At 44.1% G+C, this 24,354-nt stretch overlaps 1 protein-coding gene across 5 annotated transcripts in view; it reads left to right on the forward strand.

The window, feature by feature from the left end:
- The window catches only part of AKAP13 (A-kinase anchoring protein 13), a 526,300-nt gene that overhangs the window by 378,933 nt on the left and 123,013 nt on the right, over positions 1–24,354 (forward strand). For all 5 annotated transcript variants that reach the window (XM_082254313.1, XM_082254314.1, XM_082254315.1 and 2 more), the window contains 3 exons: positions 460–541; positions 7,885–8,018; positions 14,416–14,780. In XM_082254313.1, coding sequence (XP_082110439.1) covers positions 460–541; positions 7,885–8,018; positions 14,416–14,780 — 581 coding nt within the window. The remainder of the gene's footprint in view (positions 1–459; positions 542–7,884; positions 8,019–14,415; positions 14,781–24,354) is intronic.

Genomic DNA, 24,354 nt, shown 5'->3' on the forward strand with positions numbered 1-24,354 from the left:
TGGAGTCTAGAGGGGCCCTCAAAGCAGAACTAAACCTGTCCATTTAGCAGTTTAATTCCTGGAATGCCGATATTGAAAACTCTCATATTTGCTTTTGCTCTTTACTGAACTGTCAAACCATCAAATGACCGGTGTCATAACTGATCACATGTGCAGCACCATAGCAGTTGCAGATCAAACGGAAGCTTCCTTGGCTGAAAAGGATAGGAGGGTTTAGTTCCAATTTGAACAATGTGGATACATCACCAAAGTTAGTTGCATTTTAATTAGCAACAGGCCTTCTCGTGTGATGTAAAGGCTCATATGATTCACGTCTCAAAACAAATGCTGACAAACAACATTTTTATTTATCTTTACACAGTTTAATAAAAGCCATCTTGTTGCCTTTTGTGGGTATATTTTTGTATCTCCAGCTTGATGTACAGAGTTTTTTTCTTGACTGTTTAATCTTTTTTCCAGATTAATCGGGAAAGCTGCTGTTCACTAACTCCATGTCCACACATGGTCCTCTTGGATTCAAAACAGACGAGTGAATCTACAGGTGAGTTCACTGATTACTTGGGCTGAAACAAACTTTCCTCTGGTTAGTATGTAGTTTGTATGCTTGCAGTCGCATTGACTGATGAAGTCACATTAGTTTATGAAAACAGCAAGTACAGTATGTGATCTGTGGGGGGGGGGGGGGGGGGAAGTACAGTGTTTTGTGATATTGAAAGTACGGTATATCATATGCTATAAAGGTCTTTTAAATGATTCTGTCAGATAGGTCAGGAAGATACTTCAAGGGGTTTTCCTTGTTAAATAGAAAACCTCCATCACCGTGGATTCTTGATGTTTTGGAATTCTTTGACCTTTAAGCCTAGTACACACCAGTAGTTTTATGATTATTTTTTTTCAACCCACCAGGGCTGAAGGAAAAAAAAAAACACTTGACAGCTCAGGAGGAGCCCTTGTACTAACTATCTAATGACGCTTTTCCACTGCATGGGACCGAATGGTTCGGCTCGCTTTTGTGCTTTTCCACTGCTGGTACCGCATGGTATGGTGTAGGAACGGTTCGGTACGGTACGGCGGCGCTTTTCCATTGCATGGAACCGAACGGTACGGCTCTCAAAAACAGTACCTACTCGATTGTGGTTCCAACAGGTACCATACCCGGAACCATATCCCACAATCCTTTGCATGCAGTCACTACTAGCCACTGATTGGTCAGAGAATCTCACCCACCCCGTTGTTATCCCACCCACTTAACTTTAGTACTACTTTAGTGGAAAAGCAAACCATACCGTACCGAACCGTTCCAACACCGTACCATGCGGTACCAGCAGTGGAAAAGCAAACTCGGCCGAGTAGAGCCGAGCCGGTACTTGCAGTGGAAAAGTGCCATAACTATCCCCTGCTGTTCTATTGTGTGCTAATAGGGGGACGGCCAAACTGCCAGAACACTCGCGAGAGCGCTAATCGGGAGCCGATCGGCTGACCTTGTTCGCTCATGCCCCTTCGATAGTAACCAGCAGAACTGACTGTAGTAGTACACACAGCCCGAATGTGGGCCGGCTTCTATTGAACCGGCCAATGCCGCCCGACATTCGGCCTGTGTGTACTAAGCTTCAGGCCCCATTCACACCGAGCGTGGTGAGAACGCACAATTTTGCATGCATTTTTTTTTGCTTGAATGGGCTGCTTTATGCAATGACAAATGCAACAGAGGAGCTCCTGTACCTATTCCAGCGTAGAGCTTCATGTATTTTTTTTGCTGTGTGTTTTGCAGTGTGCTGAACCATGCATCGCTGGCTGCGTTTGCGGTACCATTAAGAATTATTGCCACTGACAACCCGACTTGAGGTTTTCACACGTCTTTCACATGTTCGTGTAACGCACATTTCTGCATGCGTTCCTGGAATATGGTGTGGGTCATAATTCACATAATATAGCACATCCTAAGCGTGAGTCAGTGAGTATAAGGGTATAGGGCAGTGGTCTCCAAACTGCGGGCCAGATCTAGCCCTTTGCTTGCCTTTATCTGGCACTTTTGCTGATACTGATATGAGGCACTATTCCTTCCATTGACACCAATGATGGGGACCTATTCCTCCCACTGACACCAATGATGGGGACCTATTCCTCCCACTGACACCAATGATGGGGACCTATTCCTCCCACTGACACCAATGATGGGGACCTATTCCTCCCACTGACACCAATGATGGGGACCTATTCCTCCCACTGACACCAATGATGGGGACCTATTCCTCCCACTGACACCAATGATGGGGACCTATTCCTCCCACTGACACCAATGATGGGGACCTATTCCTCCCACTGACACCAATGATGGGGACCTATTCCTCCCACTGACACCAATGATGGGGACCTATTCCTCCCACTGACACCAATGATGGGGACCTATTCCTCCCACTGACACCAATGATGGGGACCTATTCCTCCCACTGACACCAATGATGTGGTACTATACCTCCCACTGACACCAATGATGTGGTACTATACCTCCCACTGACACCAATGATGTGGTACTATACCTCCCACTGACACCAATGATGTGTGACCAATCACAGCAGATACATGATAATTGTACACAATGAAAGACTTTGATTCGTGCCTTTCATTGTGTACTATTGTGATTGGCCCTGACCAATCACAGAGCTCATCACAGCTCATCTGTACCATGTCATTGACTATGGCCAAGCACAGCTAATCACAATAGTAAACACTAAATGACTAGTTTTACATTTAGAAAAAATGGTTGCTTATAACTGTAAAATTCACTGTTATAAGCAATCATAGAGTGTAAAATATATATATATATATATATATATATATATATATATATATATATATATATATATATATATATATATATATATATATATATATATATATATAAAAATATATTTTTTTTAATTTACATACTGTCACCAGTAATTTTCCCTGATTACTACCATGCTAGTTATATGATGATGCTGTACTGCACTGGTGACAGCATGTAAAAAATGTTACAATATTGTGGAAAAAAAAACTTTTGTTAAATTTCTTCATTTTCCATAAAATTTGACAAAAAAATACAGCTTTAAAAAACTCGCCATGTCTCTTACTAACTACCTTGGACTTTCTTCTTTCGAAAAGGGATAATTTTAGGGATATTTGTACTGTCCTGGCATTTTCAGGCATCAAAAAATTAGATAGCTGCCATATACCATAGTTTGAGGACTCTAACTTTCCTACATAAATAATATACATAAATAATATACACTGATTTGGGTTATTTTAACCAAGGAAATGTAGCAGAATACATTTTGGAAGGAATATTATTTATGTGCAAAATGTTATAACAGAAACTAAGAAAAACGTGCATTTTTTTTTAAAAAACTTTCAGTTTTATCAAAAAAATAAAAAACTCAGTGGTGATTAAAAACAACCAAAAGAAAGCTCTGTTTGTGTGAAAAAGCGTATAAATATTTCATATGGGTACAGTGCTGCATGACCAATTGTCATTCAAAGTATGACAGCGCTGAAAGCTGAAAATAGGGGGTGAAAGTGTCCGGTATTAACCACTTAAGCCCCGGAGGATTTGGCTGCTAAACGACCAGGGGGTATTTTGCGATTCGGCACTGCGTGACTTTAACGGACAATTGCGTGGTCGTGCGACCCTGTACCTAAACAAATTTGACGTCCTTTTTTTCCCACAAATAGAGCTTTCTTTTGGTGGTATTTGATCACCTGTGCGCTTTTTACTTTTTGCGCTATAAACAAAAAAAGAGCGTAAATTTTGCAAAAATAACAATATTTTTCACATTTTTTTATATGAAATTCCCCAAAAAAAAATGTAAAATTCAAAATTTTTTAACATTTTCGGCCAATTTGTTTTATGCTACATATGTTTGGTAAAAAAAAATCGCAAAAAGCGTATTTTTATTGGTTTGCGCAAAAGTTATCGCGTTTACTAACAAAGGGAAAGATTTTTGTCATTTTTGTTGTTTTTTTTTTAACGCGTAATGGCGGCGATCTGCGATTTTTTTTTTTGCGGTACTGCGACATTGGGGCGGACAGATCGGACCCTTGACTGACATTTTTGACACTTTTGGGGTTACCAGTGACATTTCTACAGTAATCAGTGCTATACATATGCACTGTTACTGTAAAAATACACTGGTAGCGAAGGGGTTAACTTTGAGAGGGAGGGGCTGTGTGTGTCCCTAGGGGCGTGATTCTTACTGTGATTGGCTGTGACTTGAGGTGTAAGGACACTGATCAATGGTTCTACATACTAGAACCGTGTGATCAGTGTTTTTACACCGAGGAGAATGACAGGCAGCTTGTTTACACAAGCTGCCTGACTTTCTCCCTCTCCACGACGATCGCTGAGTGACCGGCGGACATCGGGTCCGCCGGTCACACGCGCGGGGGGGTCCGTGACCGAGCGGGAGCACGCCTCCGGTGGCGCGCGCTCGCTCCCCAGACCCTCCCAGGTTAGTGACGTTAATTAACGTCACTTTGCCTGTGAGGGGCTGACCGCCGCAGTAAATTTACTTGCGGCGGTCGTCAAGCGGTTAAAGTGGTTAATATCACTCAAAGTAAACCTTTTGATGTTTGTCACACGGACAAATCACAGGTTCACTTTAATAACAGAAATGGGTCATGAAGACTTGGTTTTTCAGAGTACGGATAATTCTCTGATTAAATTTTAATCACTTTTATGGGCCATAAAATATTCACGGGAACAACTAACACATAGAACAGGGGGTCTTCAAACGATGGCCCTCCAGTTGTTCAGGAACTACAATTCCCATCATGCCTAGTCATGTCTGTGAATGTCAGAGTTTTACAATGCCTCATGGGATGTGTAGTTCCGCAACAGCTGGAGGGTCGTAGTTTGAGGATGCCTGACATAGAAAAACATAGTTATATAGTTAGTATGGTTGAAAAAAGACACAAGTCCATCCAGTTCAACCAATTACCAATTTACAGAAAGCCAATGAGCTCACCTGTATGAGGCTTTCTTGGCCTTTGGTAATGTTGGTGATAGTTCTAGTGACTCGTTACTTTTCTTTTCTAAATCCGTGTTCTGGTGAAGCCGTTGTTGCTGTTTATCCTCACACTGAGGCCTCTTCCTGTCCCCATCTCTGTGCACTCCATTCACTGTATGGCTCATTATTATCATGACGATTCTGGAGGCTCCTTGTGAATTTTCCATGGGAGTGTCAACTAACTGATTATTTACAGTTGGTTTTTGTTCTGCCAGTTACCAGAAAGACTTGTCTGGTAGTTTGCCGGCATCTGGCTGCATGCTGGAAAAAGACCTCAGAGAACCATTGGACACAGACTTTTTGGTGTTGGCCATAATTCACTTACACTCACCGGCCACTTTATTAGGTACACCTGTACAGTTGCTTGTTAACAAACTGCTAATCAGCCAATCACATGGCAACAACAACTCAATGCATTTAGGCAGGGCTTTTTTTCTCAGAGAGTAGGTGCAGGAGCTCCCCCCCCCCTTCTGAGTCGCCCCTTGTCTCCGCCCCCTACCAACCCCCAAGCACATCCCTTGGTCCCACCCACCTCCCAGTACCGTCCCTTTTAGAGAACACAGAACCAATTATCATTCTGTGCTGCTAAGTAATTTGCATTGAACTTGTTAATTATATCAAGAAAATCAGCAAAATAGATCCCCTGCAGCCAGAAACAATAGACCCCCAGAAACAAGAGATCACACACACAACAATGTCCCCCCACAACAAAATACCACCCCAGCAACAATAGATCCCCCCAGCGACAATAGACCTCCAACAGCACTGTAGATTCTCCTGCAGACCTCTCTCTCAACAGTAGATCCCTCCTAGCAACAACTGACTCCCCAGAAATACAAGATCCCTCCCAGCAACAATAGATCCTCATTGAGCAACAATAGACCCCTATGCAAAAATAGATCCCCACTAGCGACAACAGATCTCCCAGCGGCCATCATCAATAGACCATCCAGCACACCCAAGCACCCTTTGCACTTAAATACATTCAGTGTTGGAGGTGCCGGAACTGCGTTCCCCCTGACAAAAAGCCCTGCATTTAGGCATCTACATGTGGAAGATGGCTTGCTGAAGTTCAAACCGAGCATCAGAATGGGGCAGAAAAGGGATGTAAGTGACTTTGAGCGTGGAATGGTTGTTGGTGCCAGACGGGATGGTCTGAGTATTTCAAAAACTGCTGATCTAATGGGATTTTCACACACAGCCTTCTCTCAATTTACAGAGAATGGTCCAAAAAAAGAGAAAATATCAAAATGTCTTTATTGATGTCAGAGGTCAGACTGGTTTTAGATGATAGAAAGGCAACAGTAACTCAGATAATCAGTCATTAGAACCAAGGTATGCTAAATACCATCTCTGAGAGCACAACACATCGAACCTTGAAGCAGATGGGCTGCAGTAGAAGACGACCACACCAGGTGCCACTCCTGTCAGCTAGAAACAGGAAACTGAGGCTTCAATTTGCTCAGGCTCACCAAAACTGGACAACAGAAGATTGGAAAAATGCTGACTGGTCTGATGAGTCTCGGTTGCAGCTGCGACTTTCAGATGTTAGGGTCAGAATTTGTCGTAAACATAAAAGAATGGATCCATCCTGCCTTGTATCAATGGTTCAGGCTGGTGGTGTAATGGTGTGGAGGATTTTTTCTTGGCACTCTTTGGGCCCCTTAGTACCAATTAAGCATTGTTTAAACGCCACGGCCTACCTGAGTATTGTTGCTGACCATGTCCATCACTTTATGACTACAGTGTACCCATCTTCTGATGGCTCCTTCCAGCAGGATAATGCACCATGTCACAAAGCTCAAATCATCTCACCACTGGTTTCTTCACCATGACAATGAGGTCACTGCACTCCAATGGCCTCCATAGTCACCACATCTCATCCAATAGAATACCTTTGGAATGTGGTACAACGGGAGATTCACATCATGGATGTGCAGCGGACAAATCTGCAGCAACTGCGTGACGCAATCTTGTCAATATGAACCAAAATCTCTGAGGAATGTTTCCAACACCTTGTTTAATCTATGCCGCGAAGAATTAAGGCAGTTCTGAGGGTAAAAGGGGGTCCAACCCGGTACTAGCAAGGTGTACCGAATAAAGTGGCCAGTGAGTGTATTATAGCACGTCCTAAGCATGAGTCAGCAACTATAAAGGTAGAGAGATATATCTGTCATCTTATTATCAAGCTTCACCAATCTGAGAATCTTGTGGATGTTACAAAGTCACATTAGGTTCAGACCTTGGTGTGTCGGGAATGTGCGTGAAAACGTGCACTCTCCCAACACACAGAGAAACGCAGTGCTGTTTAGGAGATGCACAGGGATGCGATAAATTGTAATTGGCACCCACACGCGTGTGCGCCAAACCCCATGGTGCCTCTGCACTTTTTTTTTTTTTAAAGTGTTGGGGACTATTTTTTTGCACTTCTTGCACACAGGGCACCCAATTGAAATAAATGGGCTGCCCTGTGTGCAAGAAACATGCATAAACGTGCCTGTGCTCGGTTGCACCCGTAGGTATGAATCAAGCCTTAGGTTAAAAAAAGGCACAAGTTCATGTAGTTCAGGAGTAAAAGAAAAAAGTGCCAGTTTCCAAAGGGGTGTTGGATTTAAAGTGGTTATAAACCCTTCCTTATCTGTTCGAACATCGCTGCATGCATTTAAATGAAAAACGCAGAGTTTGACTAGATTTTCATCAGCGTGGACTTTCTGTATACTGTATTATAAACATGGCTCCATTACTGAGTTATTGGTTTTTATGTAATAGATGTACTTCACAATAAAGCCTGCATAGAAAATATTAAAGTATGATTAAATCCTTTTTTGTTTTATTTTAGTTTGTCAGCAGTTTCTAGAGGATGGACTGGATACAGAACATTCCTCACCTAAAACTATGAAAAGGGAATCCACAAGTGACACTGATCTGTGTTTTATGCCCCCGGAAGTGTTAGATGAAATGGTCTTTTCAAAGGTGAGTTCATGTACACCGACATCGCTAATTTTCTTGCCAGAGAACAGAGAACAATACTTATGTACACGCCACTAGTTTCTTTTTTCGTTCAACCCAGGAGGTTGAATGAAACAACCTGACAGCTCAGGAGGAGCCGCTGTACTAACCTCAAATTGTTAGTACAGCGGCTCCTCCTGAGCTGTCCCTTTTTCTCCCCTGCTGTGCTGTTGTGTTCTGACATGCCCCCGGCCACCAGAACACTCTCTGGTCAGCGCTCTGAACGGGAGTCGGTCGGCAGACCTTTGTGTCATGTCAGACCGGCTGCCATACACACAGGCGGAATGTCAGCCAGATTGTTGAACCGGCCGCTGCCATCCGACATTCGCCCCGTGTGTACTAGATTTTACAAGCAATGTTTATAGGTATAGGCTCTAGGGATCTACTCATTGGGGTTGATTTACAAAAACAGGAACATGCTAAATCTGGTGCAGCTCTGCGTAGAATCCAATCAGCTTTCATATTTTTTTGTCAAAGCTTAACCTCTTCCGGACCGCCCGTCGCCTTTTTACTGCGGCACGGCGGCCCTCCTGGGCAAATCGACGTAGGTCTACATTGGTTGCATGCCTGCAGCTAGGGGGCGAACTCCCGCCCCCACTCGTCAGCGGGGAAGCCGATGCACAGGTCAGGGGGCTCCGATTGCCGCCTGACACCCGCAATCACTCCCTGCTGAGAGAGAAGGATGGTCGGCTGTTGTAAACACATCCGACCGTGCTTCTCCCTGGAATGATCAGAGCGCCTGTGATCCTTCTATATAGGATCACATGTCTCTATGATCATTTCACGAGCCACGCCCCCCCCCCCCCCCCCACAGTTAGAATCACTCCTCTATGCTCACATTTAACCCATTGATCACTCATATCAATGTTAACCCCTTCCCTGCCAGTGTCATTATAACAGTAACAGTGCATATTTTTAGCACTGATTACTGTAGTAAGGTCACTGGTAACCCCAAAAGTGTCAAAAATGTCAGGGGTCCGATCTGTCCACCACAATGTCGCAGTCCCGCTAAACGTAGATCGCCGCCATTGCTAGTAAAAAAAAAGAAAAACAATAAAAATTACATAAATATTTCCCGTAGTTAGTAGACATGATAATTTTTGCTCAAACCAATTAAAATACTCTTAGGGTCCATGTACACGGGACGTTGTTAAAAGTCCCTTTGAATGCTTGAATTTTTAGGACGTTTGAAACGTCCATTCGGTCGCGTTTGCGCTTAGAACCGTTCCTAGAGTTCAAAAAAATTATTCCCCTTTAAAATGGAAAAACACGAACGCTAAACGCGGGTCATCGCGTTCGGTCGCGTTCGGACGCGTTTTTGCATTTGAAACGCCGGGAAACACACGTTCGAACGCAAATAATTGAGTTCTAAAAAAAGTCCCTGAACGCAACTGCCTGCAAATGACTGTAAACGACCTGGTGTACATGGACAGATAAGATAACATGGAGCTGCGTTCAGGGGCTTCTGAAAAAAACGCCCAACTGCTCCTAAACGGCCATTTCCAGCGTCCCGTGTACATGGAGCCTTATTGCGATTTTTTTTTTTTTTTTACCAAAAATATGTAGCAGAAAACAAATTGGCCTAAAATGTTGTTTTGATTTTAAATTTTTATTTTTTTGCAAATGTTATATAGCAGAAAGTGAAAAATGTTTTTTTTTTTTCCAGAATTGTCGCTATTTTTTTGTTTATAGCGCAAAAAATAAAAATCGCACAGGTGAGAAAATACCACCAAAAGAAATCTCTATTTGTGGGAAAAAAGGACGTTAATTTTGTTTGGGTACAGCATTGCACGACCGTGCAATTGTCCGTGTTGATGGGGAAATGCCTCCCGCAGCGCTATTGCATTCTGCCAGCGGGGAGCCTTCCCAGCCAGAAGAACATGATTACTGCTAGCGGCTCTAGCTCCCGGCAGTAATCATATGTAAAAAACATATCCCCACAGATGGATCTTTAGATGGTCCCTGTTAAATTGGCCGAGATTCAATCCATCTATTGCCAGCTTTAATACATGTAGCCTTCAATGTAGGCTTGATGCTCATATGGATGTGGAAAATGCCATGCACCAGTTTGCTTCACTGAATGACACTTAGTGGTATATTTAAAGGTTGAATGCCCTTCATTTATAATTGGTCCTTGAATCAGGAAATTACCGGGTTATGGACACTAGATGGTGCTGATGATCATAGCCAATACTTATTTACTACAATCATTAGCACCATATAGCGGTGCAGTATTTTCTTGATTAACAAAACCCTTATGTAGGAACTAAATCTGATCAGGAAAGAAAAAAGCATGCTGATGATTCGGTTTTGCCAGCATTCGCACAGACCAAATGCGCCTGCACCTTTCACAGAATGAATAGTTTTGCATTTTTTTTTTCTAAAGCTGCCTCTTTTTGGCTTTTTATAAGTACATTGGTGTTTTGTAACCATAATATGAAACCGAATATGATCACTAAATGCGGAATACTTTTTCACTCATTATGTTTGATGTCACTGAAAGTTTTGCATGAACTATCAGGCTACAGTATATGTAGGCGATATGACGTTATAATTTTTGGCTGGAAATCCTCGACCTCCCCAGTTAATGATTTGGAGATTCTATCACCTCATGGTCTGAATGAGCTTAGTCTTCTCAGTCTTCCCCTCCCTGGGATCTGACATCACAGCCCAGCTGAATGGGTTGTGTTTGTCTTGGCAGAGACTGCAATGCCCTAATTTGTACCCATTTGCTAAGCTGCTGGAAAGCTTACACCTTATTTGAATAGAAAATTACCAGCATGACAACGCAGTACTTAAATTTTTTACGTCCGCGGTAGCTGCCTACATATTTCTTACTGCATAGGCTTGCTCTAATTTAACTCGGAGTTGTGGGGGTTTGCCCAGAACTGTTTCTTTAGGCCTAATTCTGTCTTTCCAGCAAATTTCACATTAAAGATCAGGAAAATTAATGTGTTACATAATTATATGTTTAATTAAAAACGTGCTGTGCTAAATTGAATGCTTAAAGCAAATCCTTTGATATAAGTAGTTATTATTATTATGTGATATATCAATTTAGTGCGGCACATTTTCATTCATCGTATTTAGGATGTCTTTTTTTTTTTCATCTGGGTGCTAGGAGCAGTGTATTTATAGATTTGTTTTTTATTTTTTATATTTTTTGATATTCTTTGGACTAGATCTGGGGTCTCCAAACTTTCTAAACAAAGGGCCAGTTTACTTTAGAGGGGCTGGAATGTGGCCATTGGGAGTAGATAAGGTCTGGACGTCAGTGGGAAAAAAAAAATGTCCCATAGTTTGTTTCAGTAGGAGTATCTGTGCCCCATGATTGGTGTCAGTGGGAGTATCTGTGCCCCATCATTGGTGTCAGTGGGAGTATCTGTGCCCCATCATTGATGATGTCATTGGGCCCTATTGTTGATGCCATTGAGAGAAATTATGCCCCATCGTTGCTGCCATTAGGAGGAATTATGGCCTTCATTGATGTCATTGGACCCCATTGTTAGTGTCATTGTGAGGAATTGTGCCCCATCATTGCTGTCATTGAGAGAAATTATTCCCATCTTTGATGACATCGGACCCCATTGTTAGTGTCATTGAAAGAAATTGTGCCCCATCTTTGCTGTCATTGGGAGGAATTATGCCCATCATTCATGTCATTGGACCCCATCATTGGTGTCAGTGGGAGGAATTGTGCCCCATCATTGATGTCATTGGACTCCATTGTTGGTGTAATTGAGAGAAATTATGCCAAATCATTGCTGTCTTTGGAAGGAATTATGCCAATCATTCATGTCATTGTGCCCCATCATTACTGTCATTGGGAGAAATTATGCCCATCATTGATGTCATTGGACCCCATTGTTAGTGTCATTGAGTGAAATTGCGCCCATCATTACTGTCATTGGGAGGAATTATGCCCATTATTCATGTCATTGGACCCCATCATTGGTGTTAGTGGGAGGAATTGTGCCCCATCATTGATGTCATTGGGAGGAACTGTGCCCCATCATTGATGTCATTGGACCCCATTGTTAGTGTCATTGAGTGAAATTGTGCCCATCATTACTGTCATTGGGAGGAATTATGCCCATCATTCATGTCATTGTGCCCCATCATTGATGTCATTGGGAGGAACTGTGCCCCATCATTGATGTCCTTGGACCCCATTGTTTGTGTCATTGGGAGAAATTGTGCCCCCTTTATTGGTGTCAGTGGGGGGAATTATGCTCCATTGTTAGTATCAGTGGAAAAAATAGTGCCCCAAGGCCTGGTTAAAAGCTGTAGTTTGGAGACCACTGGACTGGATAATTGGCCATGATTGTGTATTTCGGGACAGTGCACTGCAGGTGTTTCTGTGGATAACTGTCACATTTGTAATGCTCCTATCCAATCACAGATGGAGTCTTGCTATCTCGGCTACACTGCTTTCTTGTTCTCTATGTGTAGCCTCTGTTATTCTTGAATAAAGATCTTGCTATAATGTGTTTATTTATAAGACGGTAGTGTTGCTACTACAGCACATAACTGATTTCCTCCGGAGAAGTCTGTCCATTGTATCAGAGATTGCAACAGTGTTTCACAGGAGGATGAGTGCATGGTGAGATCATTTCCTTGTCTGCTCCCTTCAGTCCTCTTCATTTCATTAGCAGTGTGAAGACTTTTTTTCCCTTTGTTTCTGTTCTTTCACAAAGACTGCTCTGTGGCTGAGAAGTACATATTCGTTAGTGTACAGTTACAGTCTATAACAGAAAACATCTACAGAGTGGCACGCTAGAAAACACTATTCAACTTTGTCATAGTAGATTTGCACACCATTTCGGTACAGTATGTGACATTCATGTGATTGGTTTTTGTGATGTTGCTTTTTATTGCTGAATTTTGTTTGCGCAAAATATGGAGGTTGTCTAGAAATGGCTGCTTGTCTATGTTGACCCTTATCAGTCAAGGTGTATACATGCTCTGTACAGCACCATAAAGGTGTCAATTAAAGCCCAACTCCAGGCAAAAGTCTGCTTTTTTTATGTTAAATATGGTGGGAAAGTGTCAAAGTCTGTTCGAATTTAAAGGGTAGCGGCACTTTCATTAAAAAAATAAATTGCAAATAAAAAATGATATAGCATATATAACTGATACACAAACCATGTTGTAATGTAATGTTCCTAAACATTACTTTTCCTTTTCTGTTAGATTCATTGCAACCTGGCAGGGTTCTGTACGCTGTTGGGGTAAAAAACACCCCCAGAAATGTAATTTCCTGCTGGTCATTGGCTCACTTTTCCCAGAAGTCTGCACTAAGGGCTCGTTCACATGTGCTTTGGTCTCTGAAGAGCGGTGAGGAGGCATGGTCACTGCTTTACTGCCTGCTTTAGCCCCTTGGACTCTGCACTATCATGCCACAATTGCATGCATTGCTTGAGGGTGCAGAGGGCTTGCAGAGCAGCCCCATTCACTTGAATAGGCCACAATTTGGGGGCTGTGGCGCCTGCCGAAAGTGACAGAGGGTGTAGTTTATGCTGCAGCCATAAAGCATCATGGCCATAGAATGTGTACACCCCCAGCAACTTTCTCTACAGCTAAAGGGGAGAAGTGTGTGTGTGTGTGGGGGGGGGGGGGGGGGGGTACGGCGGCTCAGGGTTTTACTGCCTCTCAGCCTCATGTTTGAACAAGCCTTAAGATAAAGTCAAATTTTATTTACCCACTGCATTGCAAATTTTAGTTTTCATTAGACATTCTTCAGAGGTTAAATATTTCTAAAGGGACACAGACCCTGCAGATTTTCTCATCAGAACACAAACGGTGCACCAGGTAATTATAATGAGCTAGACCCTCCAATTTAGAATTAGTCTCCAAAGGACATGGTGAAAAAAAAACTCTATATCTTCAAGGCAGAATAAGCTAGTGGATCAGAGATTGCAACAGTGCTACAAAATTTAAAATCCTGAAATGTACGTTGATCACACTTTTTTTTTCTCAACAACATTGGAGTTGCTCTTTAAGGCCTCATGCACATATGGGAATTTGGACTGGGTTTTTCATGTGTACAGCTCCAATTACATGAATGGCTGTACATGGGAGAAATCTACTTCTGCATTCTACAGCACTTCCAGGACAGATCAGAGCGATTCTGATTGGTCAGTGCTTGCACATCGCTCTGATCAATCCCTGAAGCGTTGCAGAGAAAAGCAGGGATTTCAATTCCCCAGGCCCTTCCCATTTTTTTCTGAAAAGGTAAACTAGCCCTTTAAGTATTGCAAATATTTTGTTTCGTATGACTGTAACATATTGCAGATGAGAATGTTCTCTTGTGATCTACAAGGGCTATATACTGAAACTTTTCTTTATGCTTTCATTCCAGCTTGAAGAGGAACAGTCTTTGTGTGATGTCTCCAGTTTGGGTTCAGATGATAATACTTCTTTAGAAAGGAACTCCTCCCATGGAAGTGACATTTCTATTCCCCGCACATTAAGCTTTAAGAAGCCCAGCGACCGGCACAGTATGGACAGCAGCTGTAGCAGTACGGTGACTGCATGTGTAGAGGAGAGGGAATGTGAGAACACTGGAGTGTCTGAGATGGAAGGAGAGGAGATGGACAACATCACCGAAGTGTCACCTCACGTCACCCGCTCTAAAAGCACCATCCGCTCTGCTTCTCCACCCAGGAGGCACAGCTGGGAGCCATGGAAACACACCCCCAGTGACAGTGAAATTAGTCGCAGGAGGTGAGGGCATCATTTCTGCATGGAACATCTTTTAGATGCCTATGCAAATTTTGGTGCAATTTATTTTTATGTGTTTTCTATAATCTTGCTTTCCTATAAAAGGGTAACAATTACCACCATGTAGTTTTCCTAATACTTCTACAAATAAAACTGTAAAAATGTATTTAACACGATGAATTACTTAGGGAAAACTTCTATACCTTCCAACATGACCCCCTCCATAAGATAACACTCTGCTCTTTTTCTTTTTTTTTTGAACTGTTGCCAAAAGTCTGTTATCAGGCAGTAAAATGAAAATTGCACCTTTTTGGCAAAAAAAAAAAAAAAAAAAGTAATAAAAAAATAAATGCACCCATTTTTCAAAAAGCAAAAATGAACCTGCAAAGTGCAATGCCCTGGCTCCTGCAGATTCTTCCTCAAGTCCCTCTTCTTTCAGCTGGGGAGCGCAAGAAATTATCAATAGACTACAAGCGTGATGCTCCATTATGAACTACAAATCCCTCTGCCATGGTGGAAGATGGGACTTGTAGTTTTTTTATTCAAAACTTCCTGTATATTAATGGCGAGGCAGAGCCACACACAGCCACTCCAATTTCATGTGTGACAGGTTGCTGTAGGAGGAAGAAGCCCCATAAATATGGTAAGGGGGAGGCACAGTTTGGCAAGGGGGAGGGGGGGAGGCTGTGCAGGCTGGTCACTGTGGAAAGAAAACCCCCATAAATCAGGTAATGGGGGTAGGGAGTTTGGCATTGGGGGCTGTGCATGCTGTTACACCCAATATATGGGTGAAATATGGGAGTTATCTTTTACATCAGTAAGCTAGAGTAAATTGTTCTATCTTCAAGAAGAGAATCATGTAGAAGGCATAAATCTATTCTATCTAAAAGTATGTGTTATGCATGATGATGGGTAGAAGAGTGCAAGAATCAAATTTCAGCCGATGACACCTCACTGGCTGGGTTTGCAGGGCTGTTTGCTGTGGCTGCTTCACTTTGCACATTTTTCCTTTTTCCAGAGATGTGCTTTAATATCATGCTGTTCGGCAGCTAAAGGAAAACTATATAGCGTATTTTCAGTGCGTTCATCTATTGAATGGTATGCTGAAACGTTTTATGGCGATATTTCGAGTATAGAGCTGTTGCTACTTCCTTTACTGTTTGTCCGCATGTCAGTCTCGGCAATCTGCACCTTTGCTGAGTGACTGTTTAAGATAACATTCATTAATCAACTTGTTTTACATTAGCTTCAGCCGACTCTTAAACATGCACTGAAAAGCACACTAAAGCACAACGAGGGTACAACAGTACAGGAAGCCTGACCTACAAATGTAATCAGCAAAAAATGGCCGATCCCATGTGGTATTTAATGGAAACCATAAATAGAAAAACCTGTTTCAAACAGTATTGCTACATTATAGGAGTTTTTTAATTAAGCTGATAGCCATCTCTTACATGCTTATTATAAATACTCTAGATTTTTCTTTAAAATTACCTTTGTAGCCTAAATCTAATGTCAAGACTTACCAAAAGTCTAAAGTTAAAGTTGATCCAGGGAATATCTGATTGCCTCTCAGGGGATCAGGAAGGAATTTTACCCCTGCTGGAGCACATTGGATCATGCTTTGCTGGGGTTTTTTTTTTTTTTTTTGCCTTCCTCTGGATCAACTGTGGGTATGGAATTGTGTATCTAGGATTGGAAAAAAAAAAGTTCTCTTTCGTTCATTGACGGACACAGCTACTGATTCTTCTTAACCATTGGGTTATACTGCCCCCTACTGGAGTAGGACACTAGGCAGGAAAAAGCTTGACTACGCCTATGGGCAGTTCCAGGGTGTATACACCCACACTCAGCTATAGGCACTCCGTTTTTTTTCTGCCTAGTCAGGAGCGGTTCCACAGAAGATCTCTGCAAAAAAAGATTCTGGTGAAATGGGACAAGAATCCTAAGTCTTTAGAGGTGGGTTTGTTCTCCAGCACTTCGACAGGGAAATCCTTCTCCCCCTGTACTGGGCAATTGTCACCACGGATGCCAGCCTGTCTGGGTGGGGAGGCACCTCGGCACAGCTTGTGCTCAGGGATTCTGGCCTCTGGAAGTTTCCAGACTGCTGATCAATGTACTGTAACTCCGAGCGATCAGACTTTGTCTGGATCATTGGACACTTCGTCTTCTGGGGTGTCTGGTACTAATTCAGTCGGACAGTGCCAAGGCCATGGTCTATGTCAATCACCATGGGGGCACCAGAAATGTCCTGGCGGTTCTAGAAGTAGCCAGCATTCTAAGGTGGGCAGAACCATTGTTCAAGCCCCCTCCGCTGTACACATTCCATAGAAGATGCAGAGGTTTGTGGCATGGTCTCGGGATACTCTGGCTGACGCCACAGACGCATTGGTGGCATTTGTATCGTCTGATTTCCCTGTTAAGGCACACTCTACTCGGGCGCTTAGTGTCTCCTGGACCTTCCATCATCAGGCATCAGTGATGCAGGTTTGCAAGGCAGCCATCTGGTCGTCTGTGCACACTTTTACAAAGTTCTATAAAGTGGATGCGTTGGCATCTGCAGGTGCTTCTTTTGGCCGCAAGTTTTTGCAGTCTGCTGTTTAGAGGACCTGGTCCGCTTTGATGGTGTTTTGTTTTTTCAGGTGAGCTATATGTTACCTGGTTGGCTATGGTTAGCCTTAGGATTTTTTTTCTGCTGTTTTCCCACCTCTTATGTTTAACACTGCTTTGGGACATCCCAATGGTTAAAAAAATCAGGAGCTGTGACCGTCAATGAACGAAAGAGAAAATAGGATTTCTCTTTCGTTCATCGACGGACATAGTGCTCCATAAATCATAACTAGTGGGTTATATTTCCTCCTCCAGGAGTAGGACTAGGCAGAATAAAAAACACCTGGCTACGCCGATGGGCCATCCCCAGCTGGTATAAAACCCCCCTCTCTGCTCTAGGAAATCAGTTTTAATCTGTCTAGTCAGGAGTAAAGACCTAGGCTCCCCGCTGGGATCTCTGGTCCTAGCAACTTTCCCCTTCCTTATCTTTTTTGTTTTTTTCTCTCTGGAGATCTACAATCAACTGCCGGGCTGGGCGATGGGCTGGATAATCTAGATCCAGTGGTCCGCCCAGCCAGCAAGCGCATGCAGATAGCAGCTACGCGCTAGGTCAGCTGCGACATAGCCTCATGGACAGAGGCTGGCCTGAGAGTTAAACGTCTCCCAGTGTTGCATACGACCGGGCTTGGGTCTGAGTCAAAGTGGTCCCTTGGCCGACAGCTCCCCTACTTCGGTGGCGAGGAGTTCTGTCTGGAGTGTTAGCCGCACCATGGAAGGTTAAGTACAGTCCCCCCATGCCCTTTTCTTTGAGGGGGGGGGTGCGGGTAACCTCCAGGAATGGTCGGGCCTGCCTGCAGGTTCACTCCTCCAATCCTTAAATCCCTCACTGAGCTGGGGTTCCCCCACTCCCTTTCCCCCCTGTCTGGACCTGGAGTCTGGTGGGCGTCCCTGGGGTCTCCCCCGCTATCCCCACTCTGTAAGGGTCCTTGGATAGTGTGTGTCCCGCCCAGGTAGTCTTAAATGGGTCCCAGTGTAAGAGACCCCCTAGGGGCATGCCCTGCAGTTTGCAGTGTGGGTATAGTGCAGGGGGTTCCCAGTGCAGAGACCAGTGCAAAGTGCACAGCAAAGTCTCCCATAAACGTGTGTCCTTCCCTCGGGGAGGGTGGCCCCTTGCAGAGGGTGCAGCGTTGCAGAGGATGCAGGAAAGATCCTGGCAGCATGCTTCAGTGTAGCTAATAGGGGCCATTTTCCCTAGCTGGTCTCCGGTTGGTGGCCGTGTTTGTGTAGCCGAATGATGTCACGAGGGGCTATTTTCCTTTAGTCTAGCTGGTCTCCGGTTGGTGGCCATGTCTGTGTAGCGTATGTCTCGGGGATGCTGGAGGACTAAGGCCTCCTGGAGATTCTGAAGATCCTCCTATTCCTCCTTAGTTTCCTCTTCCTGTGCCCGGGACATGTGAACATGGATAGCGTCCATGATGATGCTGGGTTTGAATTCTCCGCGCTCCTCCGGTCGGTAGGGGGAGCCTAGGGTCCCTGTTATCTCTCTCTCTGCTGATGGGTACCCTGAGCCTTGAGGGGATCCTTTAGTGGTGCCAAAATGATTGTTTTTGTACTACAAGGACTTCCTTTCCTTCTGGAACTCCAGGATCACATCTCCTCCACTGACCCCCTCATGGAGGTGACAGGTTCCTCGGAACCCCAGCTTCCCATGGTTGCACTTAAGGCGGTCCTTAATGTCCCGGGTGAAAGTGGCGTGTGGGCAAAGGCCCAGGAGGAAGCATCCCTCCGCCTTCCCCTGCTGAGTCTGTCTCATCTGATTCTGAGCCGGATGCCGCCGTGGACACAGCCCATACAGGGGGACTTAATATCACACCCCCTGATCCATCAGATAGGATGATTCCTCTATGGTCACAGCAGCAAATGAAAAGCCGATGGTAGGAACACGTATTACTGCAGTGCGTGAGACTTTAAAGATGAAAGATGCCGCTGATGTAGTCACGGACGTGGCTGTATCGTTTGGTATGCATAAGTTGCATCATACTCCAAAGGTGTTTCCTTATGTGCCTTATTTTGACAGGTTTCCTGTAAGGAATGGGAACAACCAACATGACCCTCTGTGGTCCCCAAAGGTTGTACATTACCCTTTTGAGGAGTCACTTTTAAAAAAGTGTGCTAGTCCACCACTGGTTAACTCTCCTGTTTCCAGGTTGACTAAAGAAACCATGATCCTAGTAGAGGAATCCCTGTCCTTATAGGACCCAGCTGACAAGAAAGTGGAGGCTGTGGCATGCAGCATGTTAACTATGGCTAGTTCGGCATTGCGACTATTCTTTGCCTCAGCCCTGGTGTCTCAAGACCCTAACTGAATGAGCCAAGCTTTTGCGCCAGGACCTGGGGGGGTGAGCAGGTCCCCGCTGCTTATGTTGATTTAGCAGACCAGTTGGTGCATGGGCTGCAGTTTATATGTGATGCAGCTTTGGAAACCGCTCCTGTGCTGTCCAAATTTTCTGTTTCAACGGTGGTAATTAGGCATGTGCTGTGGCTTAGAAATTGGTCTGCAGACCAAGCCTCTAAGAAAGCTCTCATTGATCTGCTCATTCAAGGTGATCGCTTATTTGGGGCTACCCTGGATGACATCATTAAGGGTATCACGGGAGGAAGAGTACCTTCCTGCCACAGTCAAGGAAAGGGAAGGAGCCTTGCTGCAGACGGAGGACCTCCTTCTCAGCCCATAGGAAATTATTTTGTGCTTTTGGGAATAAGGAAAATAGATCTTTTAAATCTTCCCCGGGAGGTTCCAAGCAACCTTGGTCTGGTAAGCCTAGAGCTCGCTTCTCCAGACCTGCAGACAAGACCCCTTCAGCATGAAGGTCTGCCCTCACCCATTATTGTGGGTTCAGGTGAACTACCGAAGGTTCCCTCTATCCCTATCCAGGGAATTTATTTACCTAGGTCTGATTTTAATTCTTACCAGGTTGGTCCTTCCTCTTGACCAATTTCAGGATCACAGGCTGTGATTCACCAGCTGCTGACACAGGCTGTGATTCACACAGACAGACAGTTCTCTCTCCCGATTTGCATACAGGTTCTGAGTCTAGTGGTGTATACCTTCAAGACAGTTCTGTTCGCACAGTCCTTTAGCAGGTTTAATGGCTTCGCAATGGAAAGCCTGATACTGAGGGATAGAGATATGTCTCGATCAGTGATCCCTACTATGAGGACGGCGAAGAAGTCCTCTTCCAGCAAGATATACCATCGTAGGTGGAAAGCGTACATTTCTTGGTGTGAGTCATTTGGCGCTCATCCTTTTCTGTGGCTCAGGTCTTAACATTTCTTCAACAGGGAGTTGATCAAAAGTTGGCCCTGAGTACCATCAAGGGCCAGGTTGTCTGCCTTGGCAATCTTCTTTCTGCGACCCCTAGCCACGCAATCTTTAGTTCGTACCTTCATTCAGGGGGTTGGACATGTGGCTCCACCTGTACGGTCTCTTTTGCCACCATGGGATTTAAATTTATTGCTTTCGGGTTCTCCAGAAACCTCTATTTGAGAATATTCAGGATATTCCATTGCCTACGTTACCCAGAAGGTGTCATTCTTGGTGGCTATTACCTCGGCCCGCAGGGTATTGGAATTGGCGGCATTATCCTCTCACAGTCCCGATTTGGTGGCCCATAGGGATAAAGTGGTTCTTCGTCCCTGTCCATCATTCCTTACCAAAGTTGTCTCTGACTTACATTTGAATGAGGACATTGTGTTGCCTTCCTTGTGTCCCAAACCGGCTCATCCCAAGGAATTAGCTTTGCATACCTTGGATGTGGTTCGTGTGATTCGGCTGTATCTGGCCGCTACTGAGTCTTTTCGGAGGTCAGACTCTTTTTGTGGTTACGAACGGACCAAGAAAAGGGCTGACCGCTTCTTCGGCTACCATCTCCAGATGGATCAGGCAGACGGTGACTCAGGCCTATTTCATTAAAGGTCAGGTTCCACCTTTCCCTGTGGCGGTGCACTCTACTCGTGTGCGGAGTGCTTCTTGGGCCTTCCGTCATCAGGCTTCAATATTGCAAGTTTGCAAGGCGACCACATGATCCACCTTGCATACCTTCACAAAATTCTATAAGGTAGATACTTTGGCATCTGCGGAAGCTTCTTTTGTCCGCAAAGTTTTGCATGCTGCTGTTTGAGGGGCTGTTCCCTCTTGAGGGGTGTTTTTTCTTTAAACCTTTATTTTTCAGATGGGGCTCCTGTGACCCAGTTAAGGCTCCTGTGTCCTGGTTAAGGGCTCTCATGTTTAGCCTTGGGTTATTTTCCCCACCCCTCATTTTCCTTTTGGAACTGCTTTTGGACGTCCCACTAGTTATGATTTATGGAGCGCTGTGCCCATTGATGAACGAAAGAGAAAATAGGATTTTTGTACTTACGGAAAAATCAATTTCTCCGAGTTCATCGACGTACACAGCACCCACCCCTTTATGGAGTTCTGATACTTCTAATACTGCTTGCCACTAAACTGATTACCTAGAGCAGAGAGGGGGGGGGGGGTTATATACCAGCTGGGGATGGCACATGGGTGTATCCAGGTGTGTTTTTGTTCTGCCTAGTCCTACTCCTGGAGGAGGCAATATAACCCACTAGTTAAGATTTCTGTAGCTCTGTGTCTGCCTATGAACTCAGAAAAATGGATTTTTCGGTAAGTACAAAAATCCATTTTTTTTTTACTTGCCGTAAAATCCATTTCTCTGATGTTCATTGATGGACACAGCACCCACCCCTCTGTGGGGTTGTAATTCTTTAGACAGTGCTTGAAACAAAACTAAGTGCCTATAGCTGAGTGTGGGTGTATACCCCTGGGATTGCCCATTGGCATAGTCAAACGTTTTCCTGCCTAGTGTCCTACTCCTGTAGGGGGCAGTATAACCCAATGGTAAGAAGAATCAGGAGCTGTGTCCGTCAATCAAAATCAGAGTAATGGATTTTACGGGAAGTCAAAAATTATTTTTTTTTCCCTTTTTATTGGTTGAACTAGATAGGTTGGAAAAAAAAAGACCAGTCCAACTATGCAACCAGCTCCCACCAGGTATAGCTGCATACTGTATATATACCTTTTTCACCAGCTGTACTATAGCTATTTTTTGTTTAGTGCATCTTAAATCCCTAAAGCAGCCCATAGATTATGCGATTTTCTTTAATTGAGGAAAGAAAATCACTTGATTCTCTCATCAACACAGCCAGTGTTAATAGGGGAATCACTCCAGCAGCCCTTTTGTGATCTGTCAGCGTGGGAGCTTTCCTGGCCGACAGAACACAGTGATTACTTCTGTTGGCTATAGCTGCTAGCAGTAATCGCATGTAAATAATCCGACAGGCTGGTTGTACCCAAGTACAAAAGAATGGCAACCACCCTTACCCTTTAACTGGCCTTTGCAGCAAGGAGCACATAAAAGGCTCCTTGCAGGCATACCTGCTCCTATCCATTATTAAATATAGATTTTGATGGTCTCCAAAGTTGGAGCACATATTTAATAATGGATGCTGGTAAGTGAGGTGGGAATTTTTGTGTTGTCTATTTTTAAGTTGTACCTAAGTCGGTCAATGGATCAAGTTGGGTACAACATGCCTGCAATGTCCCTTCTGAATCGGCCGAGATTCGATCCATCTGTGGCTGGCTTTAGTTTTTGGCAATGTCTTAGTATTTGTATTGTTTTATAAGAAGTCAAATGCTTCTAACACCTAAAATACTGCTGATAAGGAGCTATATATTAATAGTACACATTGTCCACTTTCTGCGGTAAAGTTAAACTTGCAGAGTCATGAGCATTTCCTTTACTGACTCATATTGAAAGTAATGCAACACACAGACAGATGTTCAAAGAAGCCTTTCATTGAAGAAAAGGAGCTTCAGATGTCCAGAATAGGAATGGTCCCCTATGCTTCCTTTATAAATTTGACCAATCAGGGAAGATGCATAGACAAATTATTGTAGATTGTCCATGGAGCATCTTCTGCAAACATCTTTCTGATTAAAGAGCGTGGGACGGGGGGGATAGTTGATGTTACTGGTCAGCCAAATCAACCCCGACCATTTTTCTTCTGGAACCAGCGACCACAATCCCTTTCCTGGTTCCAAGTTAGGGCTCTTTCACATGGGTGATCCGATCAGATCCGCCTGTCAGTTTTTTAGGCGGATCTGATCGGATCCTCCATGCAGCTCTATGGGGCAGCAGGTGTCAGCGGAGACACCTCCGCTGACACCCGCTGCCATCCGCATCCGATCCTGTGCTTGAAATGTGGACGGATGGAAACCCTATTTTTCCATCCGTTCAGTAATCGGATCGGATCGGATCTGATGAGAGCGGACAAGCGGTCCGCTCTCATCCGATCCCCCATAGAGGGCAGCAGGGGCTGAGACACCTACCTCTCCGCTCTGCAAGCGGAGACGGAGCTGTCATCCGCCCGGCTCAGCGGGGATTGCGGATCGATCCCCGCTGAGCAACACGGATCCGCCTACGGAGGCGGACCGTGTGAAAGAGCCCTTACAGTAATTTTGCCACCCATCCATTATGACTTACTTTCACCCTTCTTCACAGACATGTCTATATGATCTGTGACAATATAAGATAACTCTTAATTGGTGCCGTTACAATTGCATGGGTGATATTGCAACTACTACCTGTAGTAGCACCTGCTAGGAATTGTTGTTGATACATTTTTCAATACAAAAATGGCTGCATCAGAGGGGGTCTGTATGAAGGTGCAAATCAACTTTTTGAAATTCAATATTTTGATTACATTTTGTAAGAACATACAAAAATACTTGAGCATTTTGGACAAGCCATTTTAAATACATGCCAGCATATCACAAAGAATTTCCAAGTCCATGGTGGCAAATATAATTTGGGGCCCAGGGTTAGGGCCCAGCTCAAGTATAAAAGTAGTACAATCTATTTCGAGATATTAGAGAGGCAAGAGAGAAAGAAAGGCAGATAAGAAAAGAGGAGGGGAAAAGAGTGACATATTTGGGGGGGGAGTG

The sequence above is a fragment of the Pelophylax lessonae genome, assembly GCF_965119305.1.
Source record: "Pelophylax lessonae genome assembly, chromosome: 4".
In the NCBI taxonomy this organism is placed as follows: Eukaryota; Metazoa; Chordata; class Amphibia; order Anura; family Ranidae; genus Pelophylax; species Pelophylax lessonae.